This window comes from Podarcis tiliguerta, assembly GCF_965153285.1.
Source record: "Podarcis tiliguerta genome assembly, chromosome: 8".
In the NCBI taxonomy this organism is placed as follows: Eukaryota; Metazoa; Chordata; class Lepidosauria; order Squamata; family Lacertidae; genus Podarcis; species Podarcis tiliguerta.
In genome coordinates this window covers 40,315,258-40,343,084 of record NC_139541.1, presented here as the reverse complement: position 1 = coordinate 40,343,084, position 27,827 = coordinate 40,315,258, and the positions used below count along the sequence as shown (strand labels likewise).

The 27,827-nt window shown below is 48.4% G+C and overlaps 1 protein-coding gene across 2 annotated transcripts; it reads right to left on the bottom strand.

The window, feature by feature from the left end:
* Positions 1–1,068: 1,068 nt before the first annotated feature.
* On the bottom strand, positions 1,069–27,827 carry SPIRE2 (spire type actin nucleation factor 2). Of its 2 annotated transcripts, none has more exons than XM_083456464.1 (15): positions 27,297–27,827; positions 16,840–16,877; positions 14,729–15,091; positions 11,857–11,940; positions 11,257–11,421; positions 10,576–10,662; positions 9,691–9,814; positions 8,655–8,827; positions 7,992–8,205; positions 7,580–7,716; positions 6,499–6,636; positions 6,307–6,374; positions 6,170–6,197; positions 5,682–5,797; positions 1,069–4,607 (listed from the first exon to the last, which is right to left on the bottom strand). In XM_083456464.1, the coding sequence occupies exons 1-15, from the start codon at positions 27,640–27,642 to the stop codon at positions 4,403–4,405; spliced, it is 2,286 nt and encodes a 761-aa protein (XP_083312590.1). In that variant the 5' UTR covers positions 27,643–27,827; the 3' UTR covers positions 1,069–4,402. The 2 variants fall into 2 exon arrangements, with proteins under 2 accessions (XP_083312590.1, XP_083312589.1); XM_083456463.1 differs by having other exon boundaries at positions 8,031–8,205; positions 27,297–27,757.

Sequence of the window (27,827 nt, the reverse complement as noted above, 5' to 3'; positions counted from 1 at the left end):
GCAGCGGCCGACCAGTTCCTAAGGGAGACCTGCAAGCGGGACCCGAGCACCAGAGCGCGCTCCCCTCCTGTGGTCTCCAGCAACTGGTATTCAGAAACATAGCTGCCTCCGACTACGGATAGGGAGCCTAGTCGTCGCGGCTTGTAGCCGTCGATAGCCGCGCCCTCCATGAATTTGCCTAATCCTCTTTTAAAGCCACCCAAGTTGGGATGGATATTGAGATTGAGAAGAAGAAAGGAGCATCGTTCTCTTGTATCTGGGCCTTTGCTTGCTTTAATGTGGTTAGAACTGCCATTGTTGAAAAGATTACTCATCAACTGAAACGCAGGCAAGGTCAAACAAAACTAGACTCTATACACTTTCATTTGGCCTTTTATTAACTTAGTTGGCTTTCCAAAGAAACTGCCCATTCAAGCTTGGGAAATGTAGCAACATGTATAAATACCACAGTGGTCTTGTATATTCTGTTGTTGCTGCTCGTTTTCCCCCCGAGCTACAGAGTGCAGTAAATTGGGTGATAGAAAATCTCTTACACTTCTAAATGAAGTAACAGTGCCTAACAGTGATTTCTATTTTATCAAAATGCTATTTCAGATTTTTGCTATCACACTCCTTGTAACTGGGAGACACTGTAAAAAGGAAAATGGCAATAAAAATATTTAGGACTAAGAATAGAAATTATCTGTTTGGATTATTGCTTTTTTATTCATCCAGGACGTTGTTGCATATATATGCACACCTGGAAGCCACTTCTCAGTTTCTAGAGAAAAAGCTGTCACTCAGGTAGGAGATCTCAGCCTCTGACATGAAGGTGTGAAACAACAACAGAATCTTGCAGTCTTGGGTCTGGACCTGGGAAGAGGTGTAGAGGCCTGACTTGTTCACCGAGAATCCAAAGTTATTGTATTGGGGAACAGGATTTCTTGGAGTCTTAATGCTCCCACTCAACCCCTTATATATGTGCAAATATATATATCACGGGAAGCACCATCAGTCACCACTAGGGCTGGATGAATCTGAAACCTCTCACTGCCCAGAGGTGTTTATTAGCAAGGCCACACCACCAGATCAGTTTCACTTTACATTTTATTTACAACTCTTTACAATACAGGCTGCGTATAAAACATTGGTTGAGGGGGAGAGTAAGTGCAGGCAGAACATACAAGAAAAAGGAGGGAGCACACACACCCCTTTTGACACAGAGTGCAATGAATTATTGCAAAGAAGGTGAGCAGGGTGATAAGGCATGTTGAACTCCAGAGGCAGCAGCCAGCACGATGCAGCCAAGGCAAGACTCCAAGCAAGCAGATTGGCACAAACAGCAATAGAAGTAGCAGTGGCAGTGAAAAGCACTAGCGGTTCCTATAGCTGGATTACCTTCCTTTCTCAGCACCGAGGAAAAACAGGCTTGAGCACTCACTGCAAACACCTGGCTTCCTCTTTGACCCTCATAACACTCCACCTGATTTGTTTCTACAATGTCCTCTCTCAGTCCCCTGTGTAACTCAGTCCTTGCTTTTTCCACTTGCATCATGTGCAAATTGACAAGCACTTAATCCTCACCCCATAACCGACTGGTTGTACAAGTAGGTATTTGCACATCCAGCTGTGCACCTGCAGGTACACGGTCTGTTCCACTATAAAGCACTGACTCCATGAACTGTATATTTGGCGTTTGCAAGTATTGGCAAGATACAAAATGTGGAGCTCTATGGAGGTATACACAAAACTAGTGGCATTTTAGGAAGCAGTTACGTCCCCTGGGGCAGGAAGAGGAAGTGGGGAGAGAGTGTGTGTGTGTGCAGCTTCTGAGACTGTGTGCAGGCTTGGCAGGAGATGGTGCTAGTTCTGAGCCACAGAAGTGGTCCAAGGTTGTCTTAAGTGGCTGGTTGAGATCCTGAGCAGCAGAGCCACTGTGGGTAGGCGACATGCAGGAATGGAGCCATGGAGGCTCTTGCCAAACCCAAGTGGCCGTGCTGAAGCCCACTTTCTCAACAGGACAAATGGGCAACACCAGGCTGGCACCTTGCAGCCCATGGCTCATGCCACAGAATAAAGCCCAGAGCTACAAGGCTAAATATAACCAAAAAATAAAAAATAGTGTCCTGTGGCACTTTAAAGTCTTCATTCATTATGGCATCAGCTTTTGGGGACTAGATATCCACTATGTCAGATGCAGTGGTCCACTAGTCCATGAAAGCGTATGTTGGGGTGCCTTTCATATGTGGTAGACTACAGTTCTCATAATTTCTGTCCATTAGCCATGCTGGATAGGGCTGATGGGAGTTGTGGTCCACCACTCCCAGAGGACACCATAGTGTCTACCTTTGGCTTATACCATAATAAATTGCATCCTTAGGGAGCCACAGGGTATTGGCTGTCTTTGCTGCTCGGAAGACTGAATGGTTCACTGGTGGAAGAAGACTGGGCTGCCATTGCTAGTGAGGAATTTAGCTTATCCCAGCCTGGTCTCACACTTGAACATTCAAAGACAGATCTGTCATCATCCCTGGCAGAAATAAGCAGACCAGAGACGGCAGAAGTGCTGCCTTCCAGGTTGAATAAAACAGATCCAGGGAAAAGACAAAAGGGTAGGAGAAGCAAGACCCTTTTTTATCCATCTGTCAAAGATAAATTGACCCACTCCCCATTCCGCTAGCCACACTCAATAGTCTCAGGCCCCATCTGCACTATACATATGAAACAGTATCATACTGCTTTAAACAATTATGGCTTCTCCTAAAGGACCCTGGGAAGTGTAGTTTGTCAAGGGTGCTGAGCTGTATAAGATGACCTGTATCCCACCCCCCAGCTACAGTTCCCAGAATTCCCTGCAAGGGATTGATGGTTAATGCTGGGAATTGTGGCTCTGTGAGGGGAATGGGAGTCTCTTCAGAACTCTTAAGTACACTTAACAAACTACATGCCCCAGGATTCCTTGGGGGAAGCCAAGACGATTTAAAGTAGTATCATAGTGCTTTAAATGTATAGTGCTGGTGTGCTAATTTGGCATATTAGGGCTGTGGATTTTGCATTTACAGCCGCTGTTTTTGGGGTGCTTCCAGGGTTTGGAAATTAGCTATCAAGGGAATATGAGCTCAGGATGCCATGGCACAGCCAATTTACATGTGCTGGCCACCACAGCAGCAGGCTTGACAGGGAAGGTGGTTGAAAGACTCAGGGGCAGCCCTGCATATCCCAATCTCCTCTCTCCAAATTCTCTTAAGGGCAGTGGCGAGACTCACCCTAGCCCAGGCCTGGCATGGGCTGGATCGGGCTTTCGTTCTGTCCTCACAGGAGAGCTCCTTTGTGCACCTCTGTTTTCCATTTTCAAGGCAATCCTGAATGGAGTGGGGGAATGGCACACGTGGAAACAGACTGCTCATCTTACCAGCCTTTGGAGAGCCAGAGTCCTGTTCTGCACGAGGAGACATTGCCAGCAGGATCCTGCCACACACAGCTGATAGTCTTGTCGGTGCCTGGCTCATCCCTAGCAGCCATGCAACCCCCCAATTGTAGTTCTGGCAGCCACACAAAGCCCACTGTGTGGGAAATGTTCAGCCTTTGTCTAAATGATTACAAAAATTACCCCTTGCCTCCTAAACCCAAGGAGCCCAAAAAAACCAGGGATTAGAAAACAGACAATGATAGTCTGAACACATTTAAAAAAGCACCTCCTGCTGCTTGGTGCTGGGAGGGAGCAGATATTCAAGACATCACTGAGAAGGGGGGGGGGGGGAGAAAAAGCTTGGAGGAATATATTGAAAAGCAGCAGACAGGTCATGGCACAATGGGCCTGCTTCCCATAAGACTAGAAGCTGCACAGGTAAGACATATCAGAGAGCTTCTCTTGCTAGTATGACTGAAAGGGCAGAGCCCTCAAGGGAACAAGGTCATCTGGGGTGGCTGCATCTGGGATTTCTAGGTTGCATTTGCAGCAACTGAGATGGCCAAGCTTCCAAACACTCTGGAATTATCCTGCCCCAAATCCATCTTTCTTACAATCCAAAAAAGGTGGTTGGTTGGGAAGACTTCAGCAGAGTCCTCGGTTGCCAAGCAGGGGCATTCCCAGACCAAACGTAGCCCATGGACCACAGCAGCTGATCGACAGATATAAATATAGTGTCTCTATAAGGTTATGTATATATGTACACACGCACGCAGGCCAGGCAGGGGATGTTCACGGGAGGCTGGGATGGAGGGAAAGGAGGAGATGGGCTGGACAGAGAAGCAAGGAAGCCAGGAGGCAACAAGTCCAGACAAAGCCAGCTGAAGCTTCCTTGGCCAGAGAGCACCTGCATCCTCCTTGCTGGGGGCTGGGAAATACAGAGGATCAAAGAATGAAGGTTGGGTGCAGAGGGCAGGGGGGTTGTGGAGGAGACCAGCAGCAGAGGTGGGTCATTTAACTGGAAGGGATGTAAAGGGACTGGGTCTTGCGGCTCCTGCAGGGGGTGGTGTTCAGGATGTCCATGCTCTTGCGGCTGGAGCTGACGACATCCGTGACGAACCCGGAACAGTCGCTGCAAACATCCTTGAGCACAGAGCCATGCGCATAGATGTACGGGAATTCCTCCTCCACGCTGCGCCAGCGCGTGCCCTGCAAGGAGCTGGAAAGGCAAGTGGGGTGGGGGCAGAGGGGGATCCGTCACAAATGCCCCAAGAAAGACAACTAAGCCTGGTGACTGACAGCCTCCTGGCTGAGCTAGGATGACGACATTGACGTAGCAGCTAGAACACTGGGCTGGCAGGCAGGATAAGGGTTCACATCCCCACTCAAGCATGAACTGCACTGCCTAGCCTACCTCTCAGCCTAGTCTACCCCACAGGGTTGTTTGTGAGGATAAAATGGGAGGGGGAGAGACATGTAGTGCCCCAATTTGAGCTCCTTGGAGGAAAGGTGAGTGATGATGATAATATTGATGACAATTATTATTAGGTGGATTTGTGCTAAGGCAATAGTTCCATTGGCGTAAGCATTTCCAATTTCATGGTGGAATGAACTCCTCTCCTCTCCCATCATGCACTATTCTGGTGGTACTTTCAACTCCCCATAGCTAATTTGTGGGGGAGGAGCATGGAAGGAATGCCCGGTTGCACTAGTGGGACGTTCAGTCCATTAATAGTAGTAGTAGTAGTAACTCATTTCTAAAGCCACCTGAATCCCATCTTGCAAACAACCCCAGCCTCCTCAGCTTTCAAATGTCTGCATGATTTCAAGAAGACAGAGTGATGGTACCAGCTCCACTCTACGCAGAGCTCTGTTGCTCAGCTGTATGAACTCTCAGCCCCCCTGTAGCTCAAGTAAGACCTCTGCAAGCAAGCTTACTCCCATAAATAGTAGAAGACTTATTTAAAAGAAAACTAATCCAGTCTTTTGTGGTGTATTCATAGAATTGTGAGCACACAAGTGCCCTGGGAGAAACTCATATCCTTCTTGGACCTGGCTAAGACCACATAAAATTTGCAGTGACAATTTTCTCTCCCTAAGCATTTGCAACGAAGTAAGGCCTGTTGTCTCCAGTCCCTGGATGACAGAGGAACGGGGGTAGGAAAAACATTGCACTGTTCTATTTAAGGCGCTTAACTCCACCAGGAATCATACAGAGCACAGTGCCATCATGAATGAATGGGGGGTGGGGGAGACAGATGCAGAGAGTGTGTGTGGGGGGGGTCCTACTTACTGGAAAGCCTCCCTCCTCCGGAATGGAGGTGCCCTTGTACCCAACGAGCCTGGAAGGGTCTCAAAGCCCAGGGCATAGACCGGGATATGGGCAAGCTTCTTTGAAGGCATCTTGATCTAGGAGGACATAAGAAAGAAAGGTTCTCAGCAAAGGTGAAGAGCAGGAGCACTGGACATCACTGTCATGACAGGGAGTCATCACCACAGCAAGGGCCTGCACTGTATCCCACTGTATTGGGAAGGAGATGTTTATTGTAGGTCAGGGATAGAGGACCTGTTTTCAATCTACAGCTCCCATCATTCTTAGCCATGGACAATACTGGCTGGGGCTGATGGGAGTTGGAGTCCAATGACACCTGGATGGCCCTTATCTGATGTAGATCTTCAGAAGATGGGAGAAAACCATCTTCTGAGCCACAAGTGGGCTCACCTTTTGCTCTTGCACCAAGGGGCATATTCATGTCATGGGCAGAACCAAGAGTCTCTTACCTTTAGACTACAGGAGCTGCAGACAGACCTAAAACCAAAAAGGGAAAATCAACATCAGATCAAAGGAAGGAGCCCCTTCAGCAGCCACCAACCAACAACACTCCCGGGCCTAGACCACACAAACAGAGCTTGCTCACCTCTTGCAGAACAGGCAAGTCGGGGGCCAGGAAAACAGAGCAAACTTGGTTTTGCAGCAGCAGCAGATCTGAGTGGTGAGAGGGGAGGGGAAAAGGAGACACTTGAGCTTCCAAGCTGACTATTGTTCAATGCAAGAGGCCCCTGCTCAGCAGCACACACAGACATCCCATCCCGCATCCTCCAACTCTCACCTTCCCTTTCTTCAGGCTGCTGTACAGCTCCTTGCTCTGCAAGAACTTCTCCATCTCTGCTTTCACCAACACCCGCCGCACATTGATCATCTCCTCCACAGTGAGTGCCAGGCTTTCTACAGGGTGGCTGAACTCCTGCTGGAGAGAGTAGAGAACAGAAGGACATAGGAGCCACCTTTGACCACCAGGCTGTTGGTCCAACTAGCCCAGTACTGTTCACTGTGACCAGCAGCAACTCTCCCAAGTCTTTCTTCCCCTGCTAGCTCCTTTTTAACAGGAGAGCAAAACTTGGATCTGCACCTATTACTTCAGTGGAAGAGCCCTTAAATCAGGGGTGGCTCTAGGTATATTACGCTGTTCTTTAAGTTGTTTCCAACAGATTGAAAAAACTGAAACAGACAGATCTTTCCAGGCCCCATAGTGTGTATTCAGACCACCCACTGGGGTGTTGATAAGGCTGTGGAGGAAAGGGGCTCAGGCCCCAAACCTTTTTCCTGAGTGCCACAAGCATTTTGGTGGGGTAATATTAATTGGAGGAATACATTAATTTAAGATGATTTTTATCTCTCCATGTTTTGGGGCTAATGAATGAACTAAATGAAGGCGACTATCTGGAACAGTGTCCGTAAGGAAATTAATTAAAGGCAGATGAATTTAAGAGGAACCAATTTGGGACTGTCTGGGGTGGGAGGAAAAGGAAGAACTTATTTGGAGCGATCTGGAGCAGAGATATTGTCTGGTTTGCCTTTTGTGACATATTTAACTTGTAAATCCGTATCTATACATATAAATTAGTATAAGTGTATTTTAGGCAAATCTGAGTCTCTGGGCCCATGCTCCAAACCTTACAGGTACCTAGCAGTTCTCCCTCCCTTCCACCCATGCCATTCATTCTATGCAAGTTTTCTTCCAGGTTGTGACAACATCTCAGCTTACTGCACGTTTGGGGCATGCCAGACTAAGACCGGGACAGGGAACAGGTGCTTCTTCCCTGCCCAGCCTCACATCAAGAGGCTGGGAGTTCACCCAGTGCACAGGAACACCACACTCCATGAGAGTTTGATTCATACCGGATACTTACCAGCCACAAATATTTCAAGTCTGGGGCAGTACTGGAACCAGCCTCTGACTTCTCGTCCACAGAGCTGAGGACGCCATGCTTGGGGGGGAAAGGACTGGCACCACAGGGAGCCTGCTGGTAGCTGGCTGGAACCGAACCTGGAGGACGAAGACAGAATGCCAACAAGACCAGAGTCAGTGCCATCTTGGTACATGTGCACGTTGAGAGACAGGGAGAGACAGACTTGCCCGTTTCCTCCACACTGGTCAGTGTAGGACTCATGCTATTTTAGTGCAGAGCTGCTGGGTCCCTTAGGTTGCAAACACACCATGCATTTAACCAACTTAGAACCAGAGTGTCAGTGTGCGGAGAGTTAGGAAGAAAGGCTTGGGTGGAGTTGGAAAGCGGGGGTGGGGGTGAGGAGTGCACTTGCCCGTATTTTCCATGCTGGTCCATGCAGGGCTCTCGGTACCTGAGCGGGGTCTCGGTTCAGACCCGCTGGGTCCCAAATACTCTGAGTCAGGCTGGCCACCACTGCTTTCACTCTGAAACTGGGCCAAGTCTTGCTCCGAGAAGGAGCGGTCACGCTTCAGGGGCATCAGTGGACCTGGTTCCTGTACAGCCTCAGAGCTTGGAGAGTCTTCCTCCTGCAGAGAAAAGGGAGCAGGAATAGGTATATTCATCAATGCAAGAGGTCACACTTCCCTTTCATATATGCATGACTGTTTGGCTGGAGAACTGCATTGCAAAATTTGTAGCAGTACAAATTTAAAAGGGTGATTATTTCGGTTCAGGGAGTGTGCATTAGGTAACTTCTTGTTAAAATGCGAACAAAATCTAATTTATCCTCCATCCGTAGTGCCAACTGGTAACATCAGGCAATGCAGTTGAAGGCTAATTCCACATGCACCACCACAAAGTGCATCCCCACCATTTCCAGACACCTCCGGGCGCCATGTGCAGTAGAACATGGTGGCTGGGACCAAGGAGCAATACGGCGGCAAAGTGTCTCCATTGCAGCACAGCACCAGTTCCTACAGGCTAAAGAACTCTTCTTCCTGAAGGTGTCAAGAGCGGCAAAAAGCTTGGTTCTCACCTCTGAGGTCAACATCTCCTCCATCTCTGCCAGCGTGGGAGCCTTCAGCAAGACCCTTGGCCTCTGGCGCTGGGGCAGGGCATTGGCGTCGGAGACATCTGAGAGGTTGATGCAGGAAGTTGAGGTCACATTGCTGGAGCAGGCATTCAGGATGCAGGGGAGGGAGCCAAACCCTGGAAGAGGAGAAGAACAAGGATGGCAGCACCATGAGGGCCCAGTAGGAGCACAACAACTTCTAGAGTTGTGGCCACCTAAATCCTATTCAGAGAAGACCCACTGAAATTAACGTGCCCAATTTACTTATATCCCACCTCTCCTCCCAGAGAAGCCCAGGGTGGAAAACAGCAAGTGATGAAACATCTTTAAAATGTCCATTACTTTCAATGAGTAGGACGAACATTGGATACAGCCCCTTTCTATCTATAAATTGCTGGATATACTGAATATTTTGACATTGCTTCTCCTTTTTATTAAAAAAAACCTATTTGGAGTTGTATTTAACCAAATGCTATTTAGAATACTACATAACCTATTGAAATTACTTAGTCATATTCATGACTCTGAGCAGGGCTGAGTTCCACCCTTGGAATACACTGGGCTCATGACTGACATTTCTCCTCTCATTGGAGAGTGTTTTGTGTAACTAACTCTACTTCCCTAACCTGGTGCCCTCCGTATGTTTTGGCTGATCCAAGACACTCAGAGAGCTTCAAAGCCATCTTCCACCAGTCCCCTTAACAGCTGGTTCCACAAAACAGAATCTCTGCAGTTGTTCCAGGTTTTTTGATCACCTTGACATTTCTGAGATTTGCACTGTGAGTTCAGAGTTTCCCACTGGACCCAATAACTTAGGTCCCAACTTTTGCCCCTCCCATTCCCCATGTAATTTCTGGACCCAGCATCAAAATGTGAATGATAGTGGCAAACAAATACCTTATACAAATATGGCCCAAATGGCCCCATCTACTTACTGATGAAGAGGTTGCACACTAGCATTAAGGATTCCCCTTAGCCTTTCTCATCATCGCAGGCTTACCTTTCTGATTCTGGTGCCGGGATGCCACAGGTCGGAGCTTCCTTTCCTGCTTGATCTCCTCCAGGATTTTCTCATGGAGCGTCCTCTGTTTCTGAGGAATGGGGCGCAGCCTCCGTTCTGAAGCCTGCAGCCAGGTCGGGAGGACAGTTTTTCATTTTCAGAAGGGCTATATAATTAATTGCCACCTTCCTTATTAAGGATCCCTAAGGCACGTTGATCCTACAAAACTAAGGTGGCAGAGTGACCAAGATACAGCAACTGCACAAGAAGTTCCACATTTCCAAGTATAACCCCCATTGGTCAAGTTGCAGGGCACATGCTCAGCTTACAGAAGAGCCCCAGTATCAAGCCCTGGCACAGCCAGTTGAGACAGAGGTGGCAAACTGTTGGCCAGTGGGCAAGGTCTGCCCATCCCCACAGGCTTTTATTTGCCTGCCCAACCTGAGACACCTTGTGATTTTGCCACTGGCAGTCACACAGCAGTGGCAAGAAAAAAGTAAATAGAGTTTCACAGGACGATCCTCTTTCCCTGCACAGCACAGTCCCCCTAAGAAGAAAACAGTGGAGGGACCCAGAGTGTGGCTTAAGATGCCCATTCTTCTCTTGCAGATGCTGTGTAGATACACCTTAGGTGGCCTTATCGGCATGAGGTTCTCAAAGGGTTTCCCAGTAGTTGAGCCACCCACAAATTAGATGGAGATTGCAAAACAGCAGGTAAATAACCAGGAGAGTCCCCTGCCAATCTGCTTGGCTAGGGAATCAGTAGCCTCTTAAGTTCATAATGTTTGGTTCTCCGGATCCAAAAACAAACCCCTGCCAGGCTACAGGGCCAACCCAAAACTGGGGGCAGGGGGCTTCTTCCTAAGAATAACCTTTTCCACCTACCTGTCTCAGGGGCGGCCGAGATCTTATGAAGTCAAGGATAAGCTCATGCGCATCCTTCTTCACCTTGGGAGGAATGTCGCCGTCCACCTGGTAGATGCCCCAAAGAGGAAGAATTAGCAGCTGGACGCTATCCAAGTGTCCCTCTTTCCCAGCACCTGTCCAGTCCCCAGTTTTGCCTTGGTGAATGCCTTAAGAAGCTTTGAAAGTGTGAGCTGCTACATGTGTGAACCAATCAGTTTCAGTTCCCTCCCAAGAGGGTCTCTGGAAATATTTCTGAGTGTGATGGGGACTCGGTCTATGGCCCAGGCATGGGCAGACTTGAGGCTTGTGGGAATTCTCCCTGTTAGTGGGTCCATCAGGGGGAACCAAAACAGGTGGCTCAGGGGGCAGAGCCAGTTACCTGCTGAATCCCAGGAGCCACACACTGGGAAGGTGCTTCCAAGCAACCTGTTTATTGAGCATTCATTCTGATTTGTTTGTGGGGAGGTTAGATGGCACTGATGTCAAAGCAAGCGTTATCCCTATTCTTTTCAGGGCATTTCCCTGTCACTCTACACAGTCCAGCAGGACCAGGCTTTGGGAGGTGTAGGCGGGGGTAGAGACAAAAAGGAAAAGAAAAAGGGTCCCTGTTGCTGCAGTGATCAAAATAGCCAGGGACACCTACCCACCCACCTGACTCACCATGACCTTGCGGAGCTTATAGTTGCGGGCCCGGATGTCCTGCATCAGCATCTCAAAGGGCGTCAGCTGGTACTCAGTGGGCAAGGGGTTGAACTGCTTCTCCTGGACCTTCTTGAGCTTGACTCCATTGCGGAGCTCCCTCATTAGCTGGACCCACAGCCGAGCCTACAGCAGGCAGAGAAATATCAGTGGCTGACGAGAAATGGCTTGGCATAAACTTCGTGCCCCATCCTCCCCCAGAAAGAGTCTTTGCAATCCATTTTTGGGTCCACCTTGGGGAACTCTCCCTAAGGCCATTGTGCCACATAGCCCCCCAGCGCGCGCGCACACACACACACACGGCCCATACATTCCCTCCTTGCAATCTCCCCCAATTTGGAGCACGTGAAGCTGGAGTAGCAATTGGTGCCACACCTAGCAGGACCAGCATGCAGGGCGCCTCTCCTGGCAGCCCCAGGATTGGTCCAAGGAAAAGAAACTGAAGTTGACTGGCCAGCTTTGAAGCTCTTGTCATGGTTAGTCCACTGGGGCTAGCCCAGAGCCACCAGCCATTTATCCAGGTGACACTCCCCCACCCCACCCACCCCCATCACTCTGTACCCAGTCTGTGTTCCTCAGGTTGTCTAGATCTGCAGCTGATCGGTCCGTCAGCTTCTCGTCCTCATCCTTCAGCTTTGTCAGCATCTGCACACCACAAGAAACAAAAACAGGCTAACTTTTCCTTCTGCACAGGCCACTCAGCCATCTCCCCAGAGACAGTCACCAATGAGAGTGGCAGTGGAATACAGGCCCTTTGACCAACAGCCCAGGGGGACTTGTTAGTTTTTCTAGATCCTGTCAGGATGTGAAATCTACTGAGATCCACCACCCAAAAAGACACTAATTGCCACAGGGCCATATTTTTGGCGCCCTACAGCCACCAAGCTGCTTTACTGGGATGCGATCGTACAAACAGTTATTTCCACTTAACAAATCTGAAATGTATTTTTGTCGGCTCCCGCTAGAGAAACCCACATCATATTTCTACTGCAGACAGATGGAACAGGCAGAGGCCGTGGTAAACAAGGCATTAATCTTATTAACCACTAAGTCCTCTAACATATTAATAATAACTCCCACTGGGCTGATGGGAGTTAGGCATCTAACAGCAGCTGACAGACACACATGTTCTCCATCCCTGACTTAAGGACAGTGGCTGTGAAGAGCTGTGTTAAATTTCATCCCCAGGAAGGGCAGGTATGGCCAGACTTCACCCCTCCAGAGAGGCAAAAATGTGCCAGGAGGAATTCTGGGTCTCCATGAAATCATTTCCTAGAGTAGCTCATGATCCCTTCTGAACTGCTTGGCTGCAGAGTTATTAATTAGCAACAAGTTAATTAGCATTAATAGGTTTCCGCCCATGAGACAAGCCCACAAGGATGGAAGAGCCAGGTGAAAGCATTGCCTGCCTGCCCTCCTTTATTCCTCCCAGGAGACAGGTGATGTCTCTTTGCAGGTGTGTCATTTAGAAGCTTTGGAATGAGAGGAATGCAAATTGCTGCTCCGCCCATTCCCAGAAGAAAAGCTTCCCTGAGATTCTACGAGGGCAGCTCAGTAGGCTAGAGGTTGCTGCCGATCAGAGATACTGGCCAGAAGGAGGTGCTGTTGCTGCTGGTTTTTTTACAACAGCCCAGGGAGTCTATACAAGGAAACAGCTGAAGGAAGTAGGGAAGGTGCCTAATACTCATGGAAGGATCTGTGTTTACACAACTGGGATGGGCTGCATGTGAGAGACCAGGAACTGGGTAGAGAAGTAAGGACAAGTGGTGCATCAGGATGTGGCCCACTGCCTACTCTCTCCATCTCCCCTCCCTCCCCTGGAATTCTTGCAAAGTCTGTGCAAGGTGGGAAATGTCATTGTTCATTAATCAGCAAGCTTAGTGACTAAGGCTGTGTACACAGCATACATTTAAAGCACAGTTCCCCTACCCAACCAAAGAATCCTGGGAGTTGTAGTTTGTTAAGGGTGCTGGGAATTATAGTTCTCTGAGGGATAAACTACTGTTTCCAGGATTATTTGGGCAGGGGGTTATTGAAAGGGGGGATGTGCTTTAAATGTATGGTGTGATCACAGCCTGAGATTGTTAACGATCAAATTCCAAGGACTTATGCAGGATACTATTGCTTTAAAAAACTAAAAAAGCCCAACAAAACAAAAGCCAGGGAACCCCAGACATTTTAAGAAAACTGCCCCTTGCCAGCAACTAGGAATTGCAACATGCATCACCAATGCAAAAGGATGTAGGGAAGTCAGTCCCCACTGAGTCCGTCTTCCCCAGCCCAGGTGCCGTTAACTACTCAGCCACCTCCTTTGTGCTCCAGCCCAGATCACAGCTTCCCTTCTCCGACACCCACAGGATCATCATCCCTATCTACCCTGTTCTGCAACTGCCACCAGCTTACCCATCACAACTTAGGCAGCCTGCACACAGACCAAGCTGGGACACACAGGTGCCATCATCAGGCTGACAGGCAGAAGGAGCAGCCTCATAAGCTCAATGAGGCAGAAAACAGCCTCTTTAACAACAGCCGCAGCTCTACAGACAATTGATGCCTTTCCTTCCCAGAGCAACAAGGTCACTCCTCTGCAGATACAGGTGGGTGAGGGTTTGGAGCATCCTTATCCTTCCTCTAGCTGCTGTGTAGGCAGCTTATCCATGTTGCAGCTTCAGGCAAAAAGCAGTGACGCCGTCATCCATGGAGTGCATCTTCCAACAAAGCTGCAATGCTGTCATGTATGGAGCATGACCTTAACTCCAATCAAGCTAAAGACTTGTAGTTTGCCATTTGCCCCAAATCTTCCTTTCCTCCCTTGACTCTCCCTTTCTCTGTTTTCCCTACTGCATTTTTAAAACTGTTAGTTCCTTGCAGGCAGAGACATGTCACTGTGTAACTCTCCAAGCTGCCATGTGAATAGTAGGGATGCAAGAGGGCTACTTCCCACCCTACATTCATCACAAGCAGCACTGCTTCCTTTCTGCTGCAGTTTGTTTTCTACAGAAAACTGCATCATGGGTTTCACTGTCGGTGGTAGCAGGATCATGTAAATTATGCAATTGATTACATAAAATATATAAGCTCTATAGTAGTCTCATTATTCCAGCCTATTCATCTCAGTGCAAAGGAAATGCAATGTAAATTGGGGTGGGGGAGAGTAATTGACTATACATCATTTGTGGACTGGAAGTGCCGGTAGTGAATATAGACTCTATGCCATAGATTGATTTCCATTCCGGGCATGGGATGAACAAGAGAACAGCAGCCGTTTCCATTCCCGTTTCCAACGGAAATCTCTGACACACCTAGCAAGCAGACAACATGTCACAAGTGCATGCATGCTCCTTCTTGGGGTCAAGCAGCGCTGATGCTGCCATGCATGCCCTCCCATCAATGCCCATGTGGCAAGAGCAACACAGCCCACTGCAATGCTCACCTCCTTGGCATCGCGAATCTTGGCCAGAAAAGCCTTCAGTTCAACCGTCTCCAGGAAGAGGGCTCTGCAAACAGCCTGGTAGTGGGCCTCAGCTTCCTGGGGCTGTGTGAGGCGCATAGCACATAGCCGCATGGCTTGGCTGAAGGTGCACACGGCCCTCAGGGTGCCCTCCGCCACAGCCTCCTCTTCCTCCTCCTGCCCGCCATAGCCTTCGTCTGCCGTGGCACAGCCACTGTCCTCTGAATCGCTGTTGGCCATCAAGTCAATAAGCCGCTCCAGTTCAGGGCTGAGCTCTCGTTCCTCATTCTCATCCAGGCCCCAGTCCAGCGCTCGGTAGATCGCAAAGCCGAGAGACTGCACCATCTGCAAGCAAACGGACACAGGTGGTTAAGGCAAAAAGGTTGTTTAGGTGAGACTGTATCATTAGGATACAAGATTAAGTGATGGCCACCAACCTGAATGGCTTTCATAGCGGATTAGACAAATCAACAGAAGATGTGGCTACATGTAGCCAGTGGAGTCGCAAGGGGGGGCGGGGGGCAGTGCTCCCCGAGTGCCATGTCTGGGGTAGGGAGTGGGATGCCCTTCTCAGAGGCAGTATCTGGCTGGAACTCTGAACAGGAGCACTCCTTTTGAGAGGGAGGATATACTGCAACACCTAGTTGCAGGTATTGTGTTGTATACTGTTCTTCTTGATACTGTTGGTATTACAGTGGTACCTCAGGTTAAGAACTTAATTCGTTCCGGAGGTCTGTTCTTAACCTGAAACTGTACTTAACCTGAAGCACCATTTTAGCTAATGGGGCCTCCCGCTGCCGCTGCACTGCCGGAGCACGATTTCTGTTCTCATCCTGAAGCAAAGTTCTTAACCCGAGGTACTATTTCTGGGTTAGGGGAGTCTGTAACCTGAAGCATCTGTAACCTGAAGCGTATGTAACCCGAGGTACCACTGTATTGGAGATTTACTGAAATGATTTTTTAAAACAATTCATTTTATTTCCCAAACAAAGGTGTGCATTCTGTCCCCCCTCCCGTTTTCCTTGCTCTCTGCACCATGAACACCAGGGCTCCATTATCTAGAAGTCAAGGGGAACATGAGCCCCCCGCAGGGAACAGGGTTGATGTGGAGAGCCAAGATTCTCCGAGCAGAAACAGAAGCTGCACTGTTAGCTGGCTTCCTTCCCCTGTGGGAAACTTGAGTGGGGGGTGGGCAGCCATAAAGGGAAGAGGTGTACATTGATAGAAGAAAAACAAAGATACTGTCATGTCAAGTTGAGCTCAGCTGTGGAGGCCAAGAGGAGGACGTGGGGAAAGAAGGAGAGGGAGATACACATGTTCAGTGATAAAAAGGGCCTAAACTCCATCCCTTGTAAGATCTCCAAACCAGATGCAGCAGGTGCATGGCACCTGCCGAAGGATCTCCCTTGCTGGCTGCTTTTGGTTCCCGGCCCATCTGAAGCCAAACTACCCCAGTCTCCCAGCTACCATTTTGGCCCTTTCTAATGGGATCAAGGAGGGACTTCATTTGGCCTGGGACAGCTCATTAAATATAGTTATGCTTCAGCATTTGTGAATTATTCATTGCTTGAGCACTGGTCCCTGGGCTTAGCTACCAAGGCGACAGGCACCCAGGAGAGATGGGCTGATGGTGGAGCTGCAGCTGCTTTGAGTTTGGGAAGGGGGGGGAGGAAGGGAGAGGAAAGAGCCTCCCCCAGAGGTCTTCTCAGGAGGAGGACACACAGAAATCACTCGGAATCAGAAGGGTTCTGCTTGCACCACTTTAAAGCGCTTTCATTCACATAAAGTTGGAAAGGCATGATAGGAGCTTTTAAAGAAAATAAATGGCATATCTCTCCCTCTCTCATAATACCAGAAGGTGGGGTCTTTCGCCTGATCCAGCTCCAGAGCTCTTGTGTTCTTAGCAGACTGAGGTTTTCTGCACTGATCTCTTAAAATCTATGCTGTCTTTCAACTGGCTGAAGGCAGAATGACTTCACCCACATGCTGAGATAAAAGCATTTTAGCAGGTCACCAGAATGATCCAATAATGCTGGCTTTCGGGGGCAAGTTTCAGTGACCCCTTATTTCCTAGGAGGGAATAGACAACGTACCTGGGCTTCAGCAGAGGGTGTCAAAGTCAATGGGAGCTCTGCAAGAGGAAAATGACACCATTAAGATTGCTGCCTTTTGGAACCATATCCCATATTGTCAAGTTGGGGTCGTTATACCACCTTGTTGTTCACATGCCCCACTTACACACACACTCTTCCCAACCACAAGAGCCAGGCCAGACACAAAGGACCCAGATTCACCTGGGCACCTTTGTAGGATTCCAACCCAGCCTCCTTCCCTTATCAAAGCAGGAGTCCATATTCCCTGCTACTACAGACCAGACAGAAATTCAAAGGGTGCTGTAGACACTGTCCAAAGAGGCCTACAGGACACTTTGTTACCGGAAAAATCCGAGGGCTCCCTTGGACAAAAGTAAAGACACCAACCAGAGTAACTTGGAGCAAATCAGCAGCCTGTAGGCTTGGCCTTTATTGTACTGTTGCAGCAGGGTGTTCCTCTCACTCGCAGGAGAGAGGAAAGACCCAGAACAATGGTGTGCCAGACCTTATAAAAACTTTTGAAATTCCCCTCCTCTAGGTCAAGCCCACCCCCAGAAACATCATGCATACATTACAGAAAGGAGGGGTTGAGGGAGGAGTTGTGGTAGTAACCTGAGTGTCCTGTCACCTGGCTGGTTCCTCCTTTCTCCCCCTCCCATGAACCAGTTGTGAATAACAAAGAAAAGGTGCAGTTTCCTTCCCCCTGAGGGGAATCCGGCCATGGTCCTTTTGTTGCTGTCTGCCCTGAATATACAACCATATGCAGTCCATTGTGTTCATGAAGGCGGTGAGTCTGAGCCCATCAGGATGCTTATCTAGCTTGTCATGCCCCTCCAGGTGCAGTACAGGGGATTATGGCTGACCGTCACCAGGTCACCCCCCTTAGCTAGTCCTTGAGATATGGAGTAGAATAAAAGTGGAACAGTGCAAATCTGATGTATGGTTGATTTTCTATGAATTTATAACAGAAGTGTAGCGTATGTAGTGTGTGAGTGTGAGTGTGTGTGAAGTCTGTACAAACTGAATGATGGGAGGGGGGTTTCCTGCTACAACTTAAGAACCAAGTCCAAGGGTAAGAGATTAATATTTCAATGCATTAAGGGAGGTGGTGCCAAAGCCACAGCTCTCTCAAAGAAAATGAATGACTGGCTCAGCTACAGCACTGGGGTGCTCACAGAAAGCCCACTCAGCAGCATGCATGCAACACATTACCTGATGCAGGCCAGACTGAACCACAGTGGCATAAAAAACACTCACATCTCTTATGGTCAGAGGGCAACGAGTAGTATTCCCCTTTCCCCACAGCCACAGTTTCTCTGTCCCAAGGCAAGCTGATTTAAGACTGGGAAACCCTATCCAAGCCAACTGCCCAGTAATGCTTGTCTCTCCCCCCAAACTCTTTAAAACAAAAACTAACTTCCAGTAGCTATTTTTATGGGGACTTGAGATCTCATCAGTTTCCCCTCAAGTCTCTTTTCATTGGTCAGACAGGAAAAAAATATTCTTTCTTTTCCTGTTCCTTTAGAATCTTATGTTCATATATAGTTTTTATTGGTGTTTAAATGTTTTTAATGACTCTCTCACCCTGCTATGTTTTTAGCTGTTCCTATGTTATTTGTAAGCTACCTTGAGGTATGATAACAATTACAAACCCCTGTTTATTATTGCTTTACCCTCCAAGGTGAAGGAGAACTATGGCTTGTCATTGTACCAATGATGATTTTCTGTTTTATACACCAGCACACACTACTCCTTCTCCAAGCCCAAATGTGCCTTTTAAGTACTGCCTTCTTCAGTCCTGGTTGGCTGGCAGTGAATCATCATGGAGAGCCACACAGGTAAAGAAGGGGTGGTGGAAGTCTGCATGGCTGAAAGTCTCTGTCTGCTGCACCTGTAGATCAGGCTCAAGTGCAGGCATGAAACATGAACAGTCAGGGTTTGCCTGTGAACATTAAAAGAGCAGCAGCAGCAGCCTCCTCCTCCTCTTCTGCAAGGGACCGGCTGTGAACTCCAAATATCAAGAGGTGGGAGGGGAAGAAGCAAAAATGCAGGAGTGGTGGGAGTTTGGAAAAGAAACAAAACAGGAAAAAAGACACGTGGCAGCTGGTGCACCAACAGTCAAAAAAGGCAAATAAAAGGCTCTCTGGGGCAGAAAGTGTTTTTCCAAGTGCATCTTTGGCAAGACAGAAATTAGCCCTGAAAAGGCAGGCCATTAAATTCACCCACTTGGGGACCATAGTCCTCAGAGAACCTGCCATTTATGAATACAGAGCCTTATTTTTTTTTGGGGGGGGGGGAGAAGAAGAGCACTAAGTGGAGCAGGTTTTCATTCCCAGGCAGGGATAAAGCAGTTAAGCCAGACTCCCCCTGCTCCTTTTTCCATAATTGTCCGCAGTGCTTCAGAGCCACTTTGCTGTCGTGCCCCCTGTGACCCGAGGGAGCTCAGACCCCCATTTCCTGCCATTTCCCCAATCAATGAGCCACTTATAGGCTGCCCTGCAGACAGGTCAACCTGGCCCACACAAGTGCCTCTTGTCTCCAGTGACAGTGAAGGGTGAAGCTCTCCTTCTCTCTTAGCATGCGTAGCACAGAGGTCGAGGATGCTTTCTGCAGGGCTGCCCAATGCTGTTTAGACTGGCTTGGGGTTTGTTTGGTTGCAGGTGGTGGAGGAAGGGTAGTCCTGGTGGTGGTAGTGGTGGCAGTGCTTCTTACAACAACAAAAAGTTGTTTTTACTGTATACTGAAAAGGATTGTAAGCCTCTCTGAGGAATATTATGGGCAAAGGTCCGAGGATATAAATCAGAACAATATAGCCTATTGTTATTTCTTCCCATCATCGCTCTGTCCAAGAGGTGCTGGGGAAAGAAGGCTCAAGTAAGCCATCTCTATTTAGAGGTACTTCCATAGCCAACAATCAATGCTCTCAAAATTTTGCAAATACTACAACCTTCCCCAAGCTGGTGCCCCCTAAATATTTTGGACAACTCCCATCACGGCTGAGAGGTATTATAGTAGGAAATGGCTGTCCTGGCTGGGGCAGGTGGGAGCTGTAGCCTGAAATACCTGGAGACCACCAGGCTGGGGAAGGTTGCCCTACCTCTAGGATGGGGGGGGGGGGAGGCAACATGGTGCCCTCCAGATGTGGACTGCACAGGTCCCATCCTTCTTGGGGCTGATGGGAATCGTACTCCAAAATATCTGGAGCTGCACCAGATTGGCTGCCTTGCATTGGAAGAAAGCAGAGGATGGCTTCATACAGCCACATGAATGGAGCAAGTGTCCTGTACTCCATTTATCAGCAGGACAACAGGAGCAAAAGCTGTTAAAGAGGCATAACTTGCTAGGGCAGCCGCATCAGCAAAGCGCAGTCTAACAGACTCAGCAGATTCTCAGCAACTCCGAGACATTTCAGAGAAATTAAGGCATCTCCTAAACATCTCCGTAAGCAGCACCACACAGCAATTCTGTGGCAGAAGAACTTTTAAAAAACCCAGACACACAAAGAAAGAAAGTAGCAGCAGAAGCTCAGATTTGCATCCTTGTAAAAGGGGCACAAAGTCAGCTGGTGAACGGATTTGCCCCTCTCTCAGTTCCTAGTATCTCTCATATATCGCAATTCACCCTTGACTCCAGTTCCATTATCAACCAGTCCCTGAAAGAGGAACTGCAGAGGCTAAGCAGGAAATATTTCTCTTTGCATTTGGCATTAAAATGTCCCCAACATGGAAATTCAGTCACTACAGTTTCTCTGTTGGTCTCAAAAGCGCAGGAGACAGTATGTAAATAGTATATTTAAATTAGGTTGAAGTAGATATAAGCAAGGTTTAGAGCTTTACAGAACTCTCTGATGGACAAAGAAAAAAAGATAAGGGGTGGGGAACCAACCCAGTCATTTGTAACAGAATTTAGTCTTGCTTCTCAAACTATCTGATGTGGCAGACCAGCAATTCCTATCCCCCGCCCCAATGTGACAGAAACCAGCACCATATTGGTCCCTGGGGCATCTCACCCAACTTGCATTGTGATGTTTTCATAGTCTGGCAGCTGATGGCTTATGGACTGGCACTATTCTGTGGACTACCACTTTGAGTAGCCTTTTTCTAAGGCCATGCCCCTATTTCCATTTACTCCTTACGTGAGCACAATCTGCAAGCATGCCTACATTCCACAGACTGAAAGCACGCCTGGATTTCAACAGGAAATCCTCTAATTTCAGAGGAACTGCTCTCTCAGAATCTCCACACAGATCATGCAGGGGATTGCAGCAGAAAGTGCCATACATCAAGATTTAAAAACACTTCGCAAAATTATGTGCTGGTCTTGCACAAGACTCTTCATTCCAGTATTTAATTGCTGCTCTCTTTTGGGGTAGGCTGAGGAAGACAGGTGGATGTGTTGTTAATGGTTACAGAGGCCTACTGGGTATTATTATTATTATTATTATTATTATTATTATTATTATTATTATTATTATTTGATATTGCTTACCCATCACACCTTCACCAAATCAAACTGCAGACTGATATAGCTAAACATTGTTCTTGTGTAAGGGTTCACCATTAAGATTATTTTTTAAATAATGGGAAAAGTTGCACCCTCCTCAAAAGCACAAGTCTGCATTTTAACTACAGTACTGTTAAGAGCGACACCTAAAGGCTGGTTACATTTGGTCTTGCAGACTTCCAGTGGGTTGATTTTTTTTAGAAGTGCACACAGATGCAAAAATACCTGCAGGTGTGCCCAAAAGTGTCAGGACTTATTCATGCTGTGCATAGTTAAAACTAAGGAACTTGGTCCCACAGGAGGCAGTGATGTTGTCCACCAGCTTGAATGGCTCTCAAATAGTATTAGACAAATTCATGGAGGAGAGGGCTATCAGAGGATACTAGCCAGGATGGTTATGCTCTGCCTCCACAGCTGGAGGCAGAAATGCTTCCAAGTAACAGTTGCTAGAAACCACAGGAGGGGAAGATGCTCTTCTGCTCAGATCCTGCTTGCAGGTTTTCTGCAGGCATCAGGTTGGCTACTGTGAGAACAGGATGCTGGACTAGATGGGCCCCTGATCTGATCCAGCAGGCTCTTCTTATGTTCAGAACAGAAAAAGGTAGAGGAGGGCAGGGGAGACATGGCAGAGAGAAAGAGCAAAGCAGCTCAGCACAGATACATCCCATCAAGCTCCAATGTGGATGGGAAATAGTGGGAAGCAATGTGCGACACACAAACGTAGAAATCAGATCTGAACTCCCCATATATGATTTTTAAGAAGTGTCCTTCTGGAAACACCCCTAGCTATATAAAGCAAGGTTTTCAGGAAACCATGGATGCTGGAAAGTAACATGCTAGGAACTGAGCTTCTCTCTACTGCAGCAAAGATTCCTTGCTATAAACTGCTACTGTTCATCACCGTGTTCCTTCAGGGACCATTAAACTGATGCAATTCTTGGCCTCCTCCCCACTAAAACATCAGTGGTGCCTGTGGGCAGAGAGAGAGAGCTCTTGGGCTGGAATGATTTAAATGCACCAAAAGAGTCACCTTCGCTTTGCATCGTTGGTTGAAGGTCAAGAAGTCAGTGACCCTTTAGTAGCTGCTGACAATCATAGGCTAGGCTATGTATAGCCCAGAACCGGGCAGACCAGTTTTTAAGGCACTCTGTGTAATGCTTCTAAGTAAATATTATCAGAACAAGCAGATCAGCAATAGCTACTCCTGCAGACTCCAACGCAACCAGCTGCAGCCCCTGCAAGGACAAAGGCAAAAGGTTCCATTCTGCTTTGTCCCTCCAGGCATCTCTTATTCTTTCAGAGTTTTCATACATGACAAAGAACATCAAAACAGAAAACAATTACCTTCCGCATGCATTCCTTCCAGTATTTCATTCTCTTGGGATTAGCAGGAAAGAGTTAGAATTTTGAAATAGAATTGCTACCTGCCTTTGCAGACACCAGAGAGATGTCAAAACATGGGGGATTGTGAAGTGCTTTCTGGGGGATGAGCACAATGGAAAGGATTTCAGTGCCTGTTGGTGAGCATTGGTAAAGTAGCAGCAGCCAAACTGATTCAGATATATGAAGCTTAGGACAATAAGGTCGTCAAATTTAGACAACAGGACAGTGGCTTTGAAGTTGAGAACATCTCAATTCTTTGCATGTAGGCACATCCTCATTTCTTCAGCTGCGCAACAGGAGAGTCACACACAAAAGGGACACACACACACACACAACGCACACAGAGGAAGTCATGATATTGCTGCCTCAGTTCTTTGTGAATTACTCTTAGGAAGCTGCCTTATGCTGAATCAGACCATGGCATTGGTCCATCTAGCTCAGGATAATCTACATAGACCTGGTTCTCCGGGGTTTCTGGCAGACGACATTCCCAGCCCTACCTGGAGATGGTAGGGAGAGGATGGGACCTGGGGCCTTCTGCATGCAAGGCAGATGTTCTTCCACTGAGCCATGGCCCTTCCCTCTTGACACAAGTTCCGTACAAAGCACATGAGTGTCAGACAGACATGCTCATCCTGCCTCTTGTTTCCATCCACCACAGACCTACCTTAAGTGGGGAATGGGGCTTCGGGGGACAGAGCACAGAATAAAGCTGTGAAGTCAAGAGCTTTTGTGGACAACAGGATTCATCCGATGCATAAAGGGAACCAAGAGGGTGGTAAGTATATATATGTGCAGCACACACATAAGAACATAATAAGATCCTGCTGGATCAGGGCAATAGCCCGCCTAATCCAGTATCCTGTTCTCACAGTGGCCAGGCTGATGCCTCTGGGAAGCTTGTAAGCAGGACCTGAGTGCAACAGCACCCTCACAACTTGTGATTCTCAACAACTGGTATCCAGAGCAATACTGCACCCACCAATAGTGCAAGCAGAACATAGCCATCGTGACTAACAGGCAATGATAGTCTTTACATCTGTGAATTTGTCTAATTCTCTTTCAAAGTCATCCAAGTTGGTGGCCACTGCTGCCCTTGGTGGGAGCGATTTCCATTATTTAACCATGTGCTGTGTGAAGAGGCACTTCCTTTTGTCTGTTTCAAATCTTCCAACATTCAGCTTCATTAGAGACCCTCTGCTTATGGGCTGAGAACACCAAGTTAACAACGTAAGAACTCAGGATGCCCAAAGGAACAAGTCACTGCCTGATAGCTGGAGCCTAACTTCAGGACACTTTCTTCAAAAATATAAATAATTACTGGCATGGCTGAGATAAAGAGCAGTAGCTGTTTGAGGAGATGGAACCTCCTTGGTTTTGTTGAAGTAGCAATTTGCCTCCAACAGGAAACATGGCAATATGCCAACCTGCCCAGAACCTGTTTGAACTAGGCAAGAAGTGCATTTTTTTCCATTGAGAGAGATAAGCAGCTGAAAGAGAACCCAGGGTACATGCATGTCAGTTTCCTCCATTCATTTCACTGGTAAATCCAACATCATCCATCGCTAACCTGGTGCCCTCCAGAATTTTTGGACTGCAACTGTTATCAACCTCAGTCAGCAGACAATGGACAGGGTGATGGGAGTTGTAGTCTAAAACCTCATCTCAACACCTACCTGCCCATACTCCAAGACAGGAATTGGGAACCTGTGGTCCTCCAGATGTTGGACTACAGCTCCCATCAGTTCTGATCATTGGTCATGCTGGCTGCTTAGAGTTTAAGTCCGACAACATTTGGAGGACAGCACACTAGATATCCCACTCTAAGACCTTCAGCAGAGGCTGTCCTTTGGCTGCCCCATCATCTAAGGTGTGTCAACAGGCTGCAGGGGAAAGGGCCTTCTTGCTGGTGGCCTCCTGACTGTGCAATGTTCTCCACAGGCTTCACTGACGTCATTTCAGTGCTGCCAGTCAAAGCCCCCCCTTTCCCCCTGGGCTTTTTAATTCCCTTTCATGCCGCTTTCATGTCACACACATCCTGTCTCTTTTAGTTCTGCTGATAGCTTTCATATCGTGGCATTTTTTGATGTTTTATATGTATTGTAGCTTTCACATTTGATTCCCAAAACCCTTCAGTGGGTTTCTAGGTAAAATCTCTTCTGCAGCTCTTCCTGCCTGCCCCAAGCCTTGAGATGCATGCAAGAGCATAAATGAATGTGTGCGTGCATTAGTTATGTGCATCGCTGGTGGGAACGTATCCTCTGCTGCATTTCAGAGAAGCCACAAAGGGAGCAGCTTTGCAGTGATTCAATACACAATTCTCTCATCACCTGCCGTGTGGCTGGTGACTGTGAGATGCTAAGCACCCAAACATTGATGTCCCTGAGGCCACACAGGGCCTGGCTCACCCCTTGGGGCCAAAACACTTCCCTACCCTGGAGACAGATAACAAGGCAGAATTTATGGCTCTTAAACATATACACCTGCCTTGCATGGATGTACTAAACGATGAAGGCAAGCAGCGTGACTCAAGCACTGAATGGCTTGTGTTTATGCTAGCACATGTGAACACTCTGCAAATTGCAGCAGATTTGTGTTGGCCGTTGGTGTAATTACACACATCATAAACATACCAAAGATGTGAAGTGTGCCCTTGGGAGATACTTTGATCTCTTTGCTCACACATGAAAGATAATCCAGGACTTACTACAATCCAGGATCCCCACCCAGTTTGCAGGTGCACAGGGAAGCTTAGACTTTGGACTTGCGTGACAGCAGGCAAGTGGGGGAGGGGTGGGGCAGGGAAGAGGTTTGCTTTAAAAGAAAGGCATGCAAATAGGTTGGCTAACACATAATAAAATTATATAATTAATTTGGATAAGGATTTGTTAATATGCTGCTATATTAAGTCATATTATCACAATATGTATAGCTTTAATTTCCAAATAAAAGAGTGTTGAAACTTTTAAAAAGGAAAATGTTCTTCTACAGCAATGTGTGGGCGGTCCAAGACATTTTGCTGCCCGAGATGGCCAAGATTGCACCTCCATGCCCCCACGTACAAAAGTCAACCAGACTGACAGCTTTCTTAGATTTCCACGATTGCACTCAAAGGCAGCAAGTTAGTTTAAGCAGACTGTAGGGCACACACAGTTCTGCCCACTCTCCACCCACTCCATATCATTTGCCACCTGCGGTAGTTGCTTCATCTTCCCTCATGTTAGCACTGGCCCTGGGACAGCCTTGCAGTGCTTAAGGCAATCACAACATACCTGGTGGGTCTTCCATTAGGAGGCTTGTTTGGTTTGGTTTGAAAGCATGATGATATTGTATCTACCTTCCTGCAGTTTAAGTGCCTTTCACCTTCAAGTGGAGACCACACACACACCATCTTTTGATTCATAGAAGTGAGAGCATGTAGAAAACAGTCCCTTTAGCTTACTTAACCTGAATTAATTCTTCTCTGCTTCTCAATTTCCTTTCCAAAGGATTAAGTTTTGTCTGTTTATATGCAAGGATCAGCAGGAACACAAAATGAACAGAGACCAACTCCTACAAAACAGGACGTCCTCAAATGCCATCACATCTGACAGATTGATGCCTTTAGGATTCCCTCTGTCTACTTGGGAACAGGCTGCTTTCAGGCTCCAAGAAAACAGCTTTAAGTTAGCACATGGGGAGAGGCTGGCCCCAGCCACAATTCACCTCCAGTTCTTCCCTTGGGATATTCAGAACCAACCAAATTGTTAAAACCTTTTGCCCTTCAGAAACAACAAGTCCAGGTTTTTTAATGGACAGTCTTTACATGCCCCTTATCTTGCGGAAGCAAGATTTCACTTCCCACCATAACACTTTTTTGTTTACTTCTGGAACACATCTCAGGCTCAGAAAAGGGGAAAACCACACACACACACATACACAAAAAGTACCCTTAAATCTACCTCTGCACACCAAAAGTTATTCCCCCAATATATTTGTTTCCTGCTTAGATGTACTTGGAGGGCTTCACTTTTATATTAATAGATTCTAAAACAGGAATCACAAAAGCAAATCACCAATGAATACTTTCAGACTTTTTGGGTTTTTTTTTTTTTTAAGGAAATGAGGGTGGAAGGAAAGGAGGGTACTAGCCCAGCAGTTCAGTTGTTGGCTCTTCCCTTGCCACGGAATCGTCCCCCCCCCCACCTCCCCGTTATGTCAAGAGCTCTGGACACACCCGCCCACTAGCCTCTCAGGTAGGGACCAGCAGGTGAAGAGGGGGGTGGCTACGGGACTGCGGGACACAGAAGCCCTCTTTGCTTCTCCCCCCCCCCAACACTCGCGGTGCGTTTAGCTCTTAGCTAAAAGCTCCCCCCCCCCAACTTAATCCCTGCGGGCTGAGACGACGGGGGAGGGGCCGAGCGCTCAGCCGCAGTCCCTCCAAAGCGCCTCCGTCCCTGAAGCTTTTTCCCGGACAGCCCAGCAAAAACCAACAAGAAGGTTGCTTTGCCCGAGTCCGGGGGGGGGCTCCCCTCGCTGCAGCCCCGCCGCCGCCCTTGTGGGTCGTTCGGCCCGGCTCGCGCCCCACTCACCAGCCACGCCGTACTCGCCGCAGGCGGAGACGGCGCCGTCCCGGTGCAGGCGGATGTCGGCGGTGTCGCGGATGCGCCCGGCGGGCCCCCAGCGGCGCGCCTCCTGCTCGGGCGTGCCTTCCTCGACGGGGCCGGGCTGCAGCAGCCCGCGGCAGCACTGGAAGCACACGGCCCAGGCCTGCTCCTCGTTGATGGGCTGCTCGTAAGACTTCAGCACCTCCTCCAGGGACAGCTCCGCCGGCTCCCCCGACGGCCGCTCCTCGGACGCCGCCACCGCGGCCCGCGCGCCGCTCCCGCCGCCGCCGCCGCCCTCGGTTCCCGCTGCTCCTGCCGCCGCTCGGGCCATGGCCGCTGCTCCATCATCGGCTCCTCCGGCGAGGCGGGCTGGTTGCCATAACAGCGGCGCTGCTGGGCAGCCTGAGGAAGAGGACAAGGAAGGGGAGGGCTGAGCTGGGCTGGCCGCCGCCACGGCTGCTTTGTCATCCCTCCAGCCCAGCCCGCCGAGGAGGGAGCCCCGCAGCCGCAGCCTAT